The 11,746-nt window shown below is 49.8% G+C and overlaps 1 protein-coding gene across 1 annotated transcript in view; it reads right to left on the reverse strand.

The window, feature by feature from the left end:
• Nucleotides 1–1,260: 1,260 nt before the first annotated feature.
• fev (FEV transcription factor, ETS family member) overlaps nt 1,261–11,746 on the reverse strand; it is an 11,272-nt gene continuing 786 nt past the window's right edge. Inside the window, exons 2-3 of the mRNA XM_078404315.1 lie at nt 11,361–11,435; nt 1,261–1,802 (exon numbers count right to left, since the gene is read on the reverse strand). Coding sequence (XP_078260441.1) covers nt 1,261–1,802; nt 11,361–11,435 — 617 coding nt within the window. The remainder of the gene's footprint in view (nt 1,803–11,360; nt 11,436–11,746) is intronic.

Here is an 11,746-nt window from a genome sequence, read left to right on the forward strand (position 1 = left end):
CGGGCTTGCCACCCCCCCCATATCAAAAATCTTCTAACCCACCACTCTATCTCCAGGTCCCTCAGGTCGGCCGACTTGGGGCTACTGACTATCCCGCGGTCTAGGCTTAAGCTCAGGGGTGACCGCGCATTTGCGGTTGCAGCTCCTAGACTGTGGAACAGCATCCCTCTCCCCATCAGAACTGCCCCCTCCATCGACTCCTTTAAGTCCAGGCTCAAAACCTATTTCTACTCCCTAGCGTTTGAGGCCCTCTGAGGGGGGGCTGTGAACTGTTTATGTATGTGCTGTTATGTCTGTGTGCCATTGTATGTTCGTTTCTTAGTACCTGAACTGATGTACAGCACTTTGGTCAACGTGGGTTGTTTTTAAATGTGCTATACAAATAAAATTGACTTGACTTGACTTAAACTCAGCGGGTCAGGCAGCATCTCTGGAGAGAAGGAATGGGTGACGCTTCAGGTTGAGACCCTTCCAGAACAAGGGGTCACAGTTTAAGGATAAGGGGGAAGTCTTTTAGGACCGAGATGAGAACGTTTTTTTCCACACAGAGAGTGGTGAGTCTGTGGAATTCTCTGCCACAGAAGGTAGTTGAGGCCAGTTCATTGGCTATATTTAAGAGGGAGTTAGATGTGGCCCTTGTGGCTAAAGGGATCAGGGGGTATGGAGAGAAGGCAGGTACGGGATACTGAGTTGGATGATCAACCATGATCACATTGAATGGCGGTGCTGGCTCGAAGGGCCGAATGGCCTACACCTGCACCTATTTTCAATGTTTCTATGTTTCAGACTGAGAGTCAGGGGGGAGAGGGAGACACGGAGATGTGGAAGGGGTTAAAAATAACTCAGTTCTTCCCGTGCTGCTTTCAGGATTTGATCGGGGGGTAAAAACTCCAGTGCAAAAAAACAAAATCGGAGGGGGTGGGGGGGGGGGGGTGTGGTGGGGTTGGGGTGGGGGGGGCGGGGGGGTGTGGTGGGGTGGGTGGTGGGGTGGGGGGGGTGGGGGGGTGGGAGGGTGGAGGGGTGGAAGGGTGGGGGGGGTGGGGGGTGGGGGGGTGGGGGGATGGGGGTGTGGTGGGGTGGGTGGTGGGGGGTGGGGGTGTGTGGGGTGGGGGTGGGGGGGGTGGGGGGTTTGGGGGGGTGGGGGGGGCGGGGGGTGGGGGGGGATGGGGGTTGGGGGGGGTGGGGGGGTGAGGGGGGTGGTGGGGTTGGTGTGTGCAGGGTTGGTTCTGTGGTGAAGATGGCACCCGTGTCCCGCAGTGTTCAGTGATAGTGGCCGTTGATGTTGTTGATGCCAGCGATGTTGCCGATTGTGCCCAGGTGCCCCCCACCCACGGGGCTGAAGTGGGAGGGGGTCTGTAACCCATGGCCCGGGTACAGGGCAGGGGCCGGCCCCGACCAGTAGGAGAAGCCGGAGGGCGAGACGTTGGAGGCCACAATGTTGAGCTTGGGGATTTCGGAGAAGGGGATGTGGGCCAGGTTGTGGGTCTGGAACTTGTAGAGGGCGTGCTCGGCCGCGGTGGGCTGGCACACTTGCGCCAGGCCGTGGAAGTCGAACTTGTAGGCGTAGCGCTTGCCGTGGATCTTGGTCATGATGTTCTTGTCATAGTAGTAGCGCAGGGCCCGGCTCAGCTTGTCGTAGTTCATGTTGGGCTTGCTCTTACGCTCGCCCCAGCGCCGCGCCACCTCGTCCGGGTCGGTCAGCTTGAACTCGCCGTTCGTCCCTTCCCAGGCGATGCAGTTCACGTTAGCGCTGTCTGACAACAGCTCCAGGAGGAACTGCCACAGCTGGATCTGACCACTGCCTGGAGCAACAACAAGAGAACCACGTTACAGGCCGACGGAAACACAGAAACACAGCCATAACATAGAAAAATAGGCGCAGGAGTAGGCCATTCAGCCCTTCCAAAGGCTGGACAATAGACAATAGACAATAGGTGCAGGAGGAGGCCATTCGGCCCTTCGAGCCTGCACCGCCATTCAATGTGATCATGGCTGATCATTCTCAATCAGTACCCCGTTCCTGCCTTCTACCCATACCCCCTGACTCCGCTATCCTTAAGAGCTCTATCCAGCTCTCTCTTGAATGCATTCAGAGAATTGGCCTCCACTGCCTTCTGAGGCAGAGAATTCCACAGATTCACAACTCTCTGACTGAATTTTTTTTTACACATCTCAGTTCTAAATGGCCTACCCCTTATTCTTAAACTGTGGCCCCTTGTTCTGGACTCCCCCAACATTGGGAACATGTTTCCTGCCTCTAACGTGTCCAACCCCTTAATAATCTTATACGTTTCGATAAGACCTCCTCTCATCCTTCTAAATTCCAGTGTATCCAGTGGTGCTGGAGCGACTAGGCTTGTCTACACTGGAATTTAGAAGGATGAGAGGGGATGTTATCGAAACGTATAAGATTAGTAAGGGGTTGGGCATGTTAGAGGCAAGAAATATGTTCCCAATAGTGGAAGAATCTAGGACCAGAGGTCAAAGCTTCAGAATTAAAGGACGTTCCTTTGGGAAGGAAACGTATAAGATTATTAAGGGTTTGGACACGTTAGAGGCAGGAAACATGTTACCAATGTTGGGGGAGTCCAGAATCAGGGGCCACAGTTTAAGAATAAGGGGTAGGCCATTTAGAACGGAGATGAGGAAAAACTTTTTCAGTCAGAGAGTTGTGAATCTGTGGAATTCTCTGCCTCAGAAGGCAGTGGAGGCCAATTCTCTGAATGCATTCAAGAGAGAGCTAGATAGAGCTCTTAAGGATAGCAGAGTCAGGGGGTACGGGGAGAAGGCAGGAACGGGGTACTGATTGAGAATGATCAGCCATGATCACATTGAATGGTGGTGCTGGCTCGAAGGGCCGAATGGCCTACTCCTGCACCTATTGTCTATTGTCGAGACAGCACTGCCATTCAATATGATCATGGCTGATCATCAACTTTTCCACTCAGAGAGTTGTAAATCTGTGGAATTCTCTGCCTCAAGTCAAGTCAAGTCAATTTTATTTGTATAACACATTTAAAAACAACCCACGTTGACCAAAGTGCTGTACATCAGTTCAGGTACTAAGAAACGAACATACAATGGCACACAAACATAACAGCACATACATAAACAGTTCACAGCGCCCCCCTCAGAGGGCCTCAAACGCTAGGGAGTAGAGGTAGGTTTTGAGCCTGGACTTAAAGGAGTCGATGGAGGGGGCAGTTCTGATGGGGAGTGGGATGCTATTCCATTGCCTCAGAAGGCAGTGGGGTCCAATTCTCTGGATGCTTTCAAGAGAGAGCTAGATAGAGCTCTTAATGATAGCGGAGTCAGGGGGTATGGGGAGAAGGCAGAAACGGGGTACTGATTGAGAATGATCAGCCATGATCACATTGAATGGTGGTGCTGGCTTGAAGGGCCGAATGGCCTACTCCTGCACCTGCCTATTGTCTATTGTCATCCAAAATCAGTAACCTGTTCCTGCTTTTTCCCCATTCCCTTGATTCCTGTAGCCCTAAGAGCTAAATCTGACTCTCTCTTGAAAAACTCCTTTTTTTTAAATCAAAAAATGTATTGAACTATTTATAAAATAATATTTACAATGCAATAAAACAAAACAGAACTCACCCCCAGAATACAATACAAACAAATGTACCAAATGAGACTATTGTACAACTATATTACAATCCCAATCCAGGATGCCCAGCGGTCCTGGAAACCCCCCTGAAAATACTCCTTTATAGACAATAGACAATAGGTGCAGGAGGAGGCCATTCGGCCCTTCGAGCCAGCACCACCATTCACTGTGATCTTGGCTGATCATTCTCAATCAGTACCCCGTTCCTGCCTTCTCCCCATACCCCCTGACTCCGCTATCCTTAAGAGCTCTATCTAGCTCTCTCTTGAAAGCATCCGGAGAATTGGCCTCCACTGCCTTCTGAGGCAGAGAATTCCACAGATTCACAACTCTCTGACTGAAAAAGTTTTTCCTTTAGTGCAAGTCCAGTGAAGTCCGATTAAAGATAGCCCGAGGGTCTCCAATGAGGTAGGTGGTAGCTCAGGACCGCACTCTAGTTGGTGAGAGGATGGTTCAGTTGCCCGATAACAGCTGGGAAGAAACACCTATGTGTTGGAAGGAACTTCAGATGCTGGCTTAAATCAAAGGGACACACTGTAGATTATGCTGGAGTAACTCAGCGGGACAGGCAGCGTATCTGGAGAGAAGGAATGGGCGATGTTTTGGGTCGAGACCTTTCTTCAGACTTGGTGCTCGACCCAAAATGCCACCCATTCCTTCTCTCCAGAGATGCTGTCAGTTCGATCTCCATAGCGTACCATAGTGCAGCGTGGGTTCACTAGGTTAATTCCCGGAATGGCGGGACTGTCATATGTTGAAAGACTGGAGCGACTAAGTTTGTATACACTGGAATTTAGAAGGATGAGAGGGGATCTTATCGAAACGTATAAGATTATTAAGGGGTTGGACATGTTAGAGGCAGGAAACATGTTCCCAATGTTGGGGGGGGTCCAGAACCAGGGGCCACAGTTTAAGAATAAGGGGTAGGCCATTTAGAACAGAGATGAGGAAAAACCTTTTTAGTCAGAGAGTTGTGAATCTGTGGAATTCTCTGCCTCAGAGGGCAGTGGAGGCCAATTCTCTGAATACATTCAAGAGAGAGCTAGATAGAGCTCTTAAGGATAGCGGAGTCAGGGGGTATGGGGAGAAAGCAGGAATGGGGTACTGATTGAGAATGATCAGCCATGATCACATTGAATGGCGGTGCTGGCTCGAAGGGTCGAATGGCCTACTCCTGGCCTACTATTGTCTATTGTCTATTGTCATAGCTGGCTGTAGCAATGAATTCCACGGATTGGAGATACAGCACAGAAACAGGCCCCATCAGCCCACCGAGTCCACGCCGACTAGTGGTCTCCACACACTAAAACAATCCTACACACACCAGGGACAATTTATTATTGTTACCGAAAGAAACTTCACCTACAAACCTGCATGTTCTCTGGTTCTCGATTCCCCTACTCTGGGCAAGAGACCCTGTGCATCAGTCCCTTTACCTCCCCCCTCAACTCCATCCAAGGACCCAAACAGTCTTTCCAGGTGAGACAGAGGTTCACCTGCACCTCCTCCAACCTCATCTATTGCATCCGCTGCTCTAGATGTCAACTTCTTTACATCGGCGAAACTAAACGCAGGCTCGGCGATCGTTTCGCTCAACACCTGCGCTCGGTCTTTTTTTCTTTTATATATCAAAAAATACTTTATTTAAGTAATAAATATTTACAAAACATCTTCTTTCAAAAACCCCATCCGACATTTCCGGAGGTTACACATTCAATGCAGATATTCATTTCCAAATTTACACAGAATCCCTTATTTGGAGGGGCGTCTCTCTCCACCACACCCTGCCCCCCATGTCCAGCAGTGGAAGGACCCTAGACTGTGGTCCTCCCCCACAGGGTCTTGGTGTTGGCTGCACCGAGCTTCAGTGCGTCGCTCAGCACGTACTCCTGCAGTCTGCAGCGGGCCCAGTCAGCAACATTCCCCGACGGACAGCTCGCTCCGCTGGGAGGTCAACAAAGCTCGGGCGACCAAAGAGCGTCTTTCACTCAGTCCGCCTTAACCAACCTGATCTCCCGGTGGCTGAGCACTTCAACTCTCCCTCCCACTCCCAGTCTGACCTTTCTGTCATGGGCCTCCTCCAGTGCCATAGTGAGGCCCACCGGAAATTGGAGGAACAGCACCTCATATTTCGCTTGGGCAGCTTGCAGCCCAGCGGTATGAACATCGACTTCTCCAACTTTAGATAGTTCCTCTGTCCCTCTCTTCCCCTCCCCCTTCCCAGTTCTCCCTCTATCTTCCTGTCTCCACCTATATCCTTCCTTTGTCCCGCCCCCCCTGACATCAGTCTGAAGAAGGGTCTCGACCCGAAACGTCACCCATTCCTTCTCTCCTGAGATGCTGCCTGACCTGCTGAGTTACTCCAGCATTTTGTGAATAAATACCTTCGATTTGTACCAGCATCTGCAGTCATTTTCTTACACAGTGCATCTACCCGATCAATTGCTCTTGTGATTTTGTACACCTCCCTCTATAAGATCACCCCTCATCCTCCTGTGCTCGAAGGAATAGAGTTCCAACCTGCTCAACCTCTCCCTATAGCTCAGGCCCTTGATCCTGGCAACATCCTCGTAAATCTTCTCTGCACCCTTCCCAGCTTGTAATGTTTAATAGCCTGATGGGTGTAGGACTTTGTGCTTTTTATTGGCACACTATACACCGACTATATATCAGCCAAAACATTATGACCACTGACAGGCGAAGTGAATAACATTGATTATCTTGTTACAATGGCACCTGTCAAGGGGTGGGGTATATCAGGCAGCAAGTGAACAGTCAGTTCTTGAAGTTGACGTGTTGGATGCAGGAGAAATGGGCAGGAGCAAAGACCTGAGCGACTTTGACAAGGGCCAAATTGTTATGGCCAGATGACTGGGTCAGAGCATCTCTGAAACGGCAAGGCTTGTGGGTGCTCCCGGTCAGCAGTGGTGAGTACCGACCGACAGTGGTCCGAGGAGGGACAAACCACAAACCGGCGAGGGCAACGAAGGCTATCCCATCTGGTCCGAACAGACAGAAGGTCGACTGTGGCACAAGTCACAGAAAATGTTAATGGTGGTCACGGGAGGAATGTGTCACTATACACAGTGCATCGCACCCTGCTACATATGGGGCTGCACACGGAGGACCAACAGCATATTAGGCTGGTGGTCATAATGTTTTGGCTGATCGGTGTATCTTCTCAAAATTGTAGAACCGTAAGATGGTTTCATTAGTATATTGCCTTTCATGCCAGTGGGTTAAACCCCTGTCCCACTCAGGCGATTATTTTAGACGACTACAGGCGACTACAGACGGTCGCCAGGCGTGTCACCCGTACGGTTGTGAGTCGTCTCCAAAGAGCTGTAGCGTTTTTCTGGTCGGCGCTGGATTTTGCGAAGGCTTAAACATTTTCGGGGTTTGACGCCAATGAGCATAGCTTGAGGTCTCCTGACATGGGCGTTGTCGTAGGTTGTCGCCAGGTGACGGAGACTGTCGCCGGTGGCTGACTTCGGCGAATTCCAAGTGTGGACGTGATCTGATCTTCCATCAGTGTAACATGTCCATAAATGATGTTAGGCTTTATAGACAATAGACAATAGACAACAGGTGCAGGAGGAGGCCATTCGGCCCTTCGAGCCAGCACCGCCATTCAATGTGATCATGGCTGATCATTCTCAATCAGTACCCCGTTCCTGCCTTCTCCCCGTACCCCCCTGACTCCGCTATCCTTAAGAGCTCTATCTAGCTCTCTCTTGAATGCATTCAGAGAATTGGCCTCCACTGCCTTCTGAGGCAGAGAGTTCCACAGATTTGAACGGTTTTTGCACTTGTATTCTGTTTGAAGTTTGAAGTTTATTGACATTTATTGAAGTTTATTACAATGTTTTTGTATGCGCTGTTGCACGTTCCTATCAACCTTTTAAAATTTTTTATTGTTTGTATGTCAATAAAGGAAATTCTTGACATTTTGATGGAAAATTGATGTATGAAGTTATTGTATTTCAGAGTCGTTTCTCCTGGCATCACATAGAAACATAGAAAATAGGTGCAGGAGTAGGCCATTCGGCCCTTCGAGCCTGTACGCACCGCCATTCAATATGATCATGGCTGATCATCCAACTCAGTATCCCGTACCTGCCTTCTCTCCCATACCCCCTGATCCCTTTAGCCACAAGGGCCACATCTAACTCCCTCTTAAATATAGCCAATGAACTGGCCTCAACTACCTTCTGTGGCAGAAAATTCCACAGATTCACAACTCTCTGTGTGAAAAAAAACGTTCTCATCTCGGTCCTAAAAGACTTCCCCCTTATCCTTAAACTGTGACCCCCTTGTTCTGGACTTCCCCAACATCGGGAACAATCTTCCCGCATCCAGCCTGTCCAACCCCTTAAGAATTTTGTAAGTTTCTATAAGATCCCCCCTCAATCTTCTAAATTCCAGCGAGTACAAGCCGAGTCTATCCAGTCTTTCTTCATATGAAAGTCCTGCCATCCCAGGAATCAATCTGGTGAACCTTCTCTGTACTCCCTCTATGGCAAGAATGTCTTTCCTCAGATTAGGAGACCAAAACTGTACGCAATACTCCAGGTGTGGTCTCACCAATGCTCTGTACAACTGCAGTAGAACCTCCCAGCTCCTGTACTCAAATCCCCTCGCTATGATGCAGAATGATTGGAAACCCTGCCGTACACCACCTTTCACAGGGAAAGTGAATTGTCTTCAGTTGTCTTCAGTCTTCAGGGGTCGTGGCTTGTCGTGGCTTGTCGCGGGTGGACGTAGGTTGGCTTCAGTTGTCGTAGGTTGTCGCCTCTGCGGTGGCAGGTTGTCGTAGGTATCGTCGTAGGTGCGGTCGTAGGTGGACGTCCTAGGTCAACGGTTGTCGGTAGCTTGCCGCAGCTTGACGTCGACTAGGTGGTAGGTTGTCGTAGCTTGTCGTAGACATTGTCGTAGGGGGGGTGAGGGTTCCAGTCGCCGTTCTTTCGGTGACCTGCTACGACTATGACAGTCGCCGGCAGTCGCCTTAAAAAATGCCTAACTGGGACAGGTCCTTGAGCGTGACAATTTGCAGGGAGTGAGATATATAAGAAAATAACTGCAGATGCTGGTACAAATCGAAGGTATTTATTCACAAAATGCTGGAGTAACTCAGCAGGTCAGGCAGCATCTCGGGAGAGAAGGAATGGGTGACATTTCGGGTCGAGACCCTTCTTCGGACTGAAGAAGGGTCTCGACCCGAAACTTCGCCCATTCCTTCTCTCCTGAGATGCTGCCTGACCTGCTGAGTTACTCCAGCATTTTGTGAATAAATGCAGGGAGTGAGACAGTCATCTCTCCCATCCCTACTGTTCTCACTACTAAAGATTGCAGTCACAGCATCGTTCGAAACATAGAAACATAGAAAAATAGGTGCAGGAGTAGGCCATGCGGCCCAGCCAGCCAGCACCGCCAATCAACATGATCGTGGCTGATCATCTAAAATCAGTACCCCGTTCCTGCTTTCTCCTCAAATCCCTTGATTCCTTTAGCCCGAAGAGCTAAGCACGACTCTCTCTTCAAAACATCCAGTGAATTGGCCTCCACTGCCTTCTGCGGCAGGGAATTCCACAGATTCACGACTCTCAGGGTGAAAACGTTTTTCCTCATTTCAGTCCTAAATGGCCTCGCCCTTATTCTTAAACTGGTTCAGGACACCCCCCAACATCGGGAACATTTTTCCTGCATCTAACCTATCCAATCCTTTAAGAATTTTATATGTTTCTGTTAGATCCCCCCTCAATCTTCTAAATTCCAGCGAGTACAAGCCGAGTCTATCCAGTCTTTCTTCATATGAAAGTCCTGCCATCCCAGGGATCAATCTGGTGAACCTTCTCTGTACTCCCTCTATGGCAAGAATGTCATTCCTCAGATCAGGAGACCAAAACTGCACACAATACTCCAGGTGCGGTCTCACCGGGGCCCTGTACAACTGCAGCAGAACCTCCCTGCTCCTATACTCAAATCCTCTTGCTATGAATGCTAACATACCATTCATCTTGACTCTCTGGAATTTGAAAACTAAGGATAATGAGGAGACATCATTTTAAAGATAAGACTAAATGGACTTTACTGGACCTTATCCTACACTATCTGTTCCTCCCTTTGTCCTGTATCTGTGCACAACGGACGGCTCGATTGTAATCATGTATACTCTTTCCGCTAACTGGATGCCACACAGCAAACAAACCTTTCACTGTACCTCGGTACACATGACAATGAACTAAGCTAAACTAAACGTCTGGGGCTGCACGGTGGCGCAGCGGTAGAGTTGCTGCCTTACGGCACCAGAGACCCGGGTTCGATCCTGACTACGGGTGCTGCCCGTACGGAGTTTGCACATTCTCCCCGTGACCACGTGGGTTTTCTCCAGGTGCCCCGGTTTCCTCCCACACTCCAAAAACGTACAGGTTTTTGTAGGTGTCACAAAATGCTGGAGTAACTCAGCAGGGTCGGGCAGCATCTAGGAGAGAAGGAATGGGTGAGACCCTTCGGGTCGAGACCCTTCTTCAGACATAATCAGTCTGAAGAAGGGTCTCGACCCGAAACGTCACCTATTCCTTCCCTCCTAGATGCTGCCTGGCCTGCTGAGTTACTCCAGCATTTTGTGATACCTTCAGCATCTGCAGTTATTTCCTACAGGTTTTTGTAGGTTAATCATCTTTGGTGAAATTGTAAGTTGTTCCTAGTGTGTAGGAGGGGTGAGTGTACAGGGCAATCGCTGGTCGGCGTGGAGTCAGTGGACTGAATTCCGCGCTGTACCCCCTAAAGTCTAAAATCTAAATTCTGAAGAATTTCAGGACTTAGGATTTTGCCAGGAAGACTCATACACCTGTTATTAAATGATAGAAATTAGGGATTATTGGAAAATGAGGTTGGGAGAATTGCAGAGATTCTAGGAGCCGTTGGGCTGGAGTTGATATAGTTAGGAAGGTGATTTAAAACAAGGATAGGTTTAAGGTGAGGGGAAAAAGATTTAATAGAGACCTGAGGGGTTACCTTTTCACACAAAGGGTGGCGGGTTTATGGAACGAGCTGCCGGAGGAGGTTGGAACGAGCTGCCGGAGGAGGCAGTTGATTTTTATTTAGATTTAGAGATACAGCGCGGAAACAGGCCCTTCGGCCCACCGAGTCCGCGCCGCCCAGCGATCCCCGCACATTAACACCATCCTACACACACTAGGGACATTTTTTACATTTACCCAGCCAATTAACCTATATACCTGCACGTCTTTGGAGTGTGGGAGGAAACCGAAGATCTCGGAGAAAACCCACGCAGGACACGGGGAGAACGTACAAACTCCGTACAGACAGCGCCCGTAGTCAGGATCGAACCCGGGTCTCCGGCGCTGCATTCGCTGTAAGGCAGCAACTCTACCGCTGCGCCACCGTGCCTCCCAGCGTCTACCTTCGGCGTATCAGGTCCGCTCCGCCATTCAAACATGGCTGAACTATGCCTGCCCTTTCAACCTCATTCTCCTGCCTTCTCTCCCCACGACACCACAGCACAACACGATCACCTGCCCCACAGCCAACAATGGACCATTGTGGTCTCCATCTTTACTTGATCACCGTTGCTTTTGTGATCGTGTGCCCTGGTGGCTGTGCCTAAGTGACATATGGTTGGGGGGGCGTTTGTGAAGATGTCAAGATAATTCTGGTTTGTGCGTTCCATGGACATGCCCCAATCTCGGCTTCTCCAGGAGATACCTGCCCCCCTTACCTTTCTGCACACCTGGGCTCAACGACCCCCACGCCCCCTGCTTCCCCTCCTTCAAGATATTGTCGTGGGCCGTGTCTGCAGAAGAAAACAGCAATGAATCATTGCACAGAAAGTATTACAATCCTACTATAGTTTAGTCTCGTTTCGTTTTAGTGTGGTTTAGAGATACAGCGCGGAAATGCTGTGTTCTTGATTAACGCGGGTGTCAGGGGTTATGGGGAGAGGGCAGGAGAACGGGGTTAGGAGGGAGAGATAAACAATAAACAATAGACAATAGGTGCAGGAGGAGGCCATTCGGCCCTTCGAGCCAGCACCGCCATTCAATGTGATCATGGCTGATCATTCTCAATCAGTACCCCGTTCCTGCCTTCTCCCCATACCCCCTG

Source organism: Rhinoraja longicauda, chromosome 8 (genome assembly GCF_053455715.1).
Source record: "Rhinoraja longicauda isolate Sanriku21f chromosome 8, sRhiLon1.1, whole genome shotgun sequence".
Taxonomy (NCBI): Eukaryota; Metazoa; Chordata; class Chondrichthyes; order Rajiformes; family Arhynchobatidae; genus Rhinoraja; species Rhinoraja longicauda.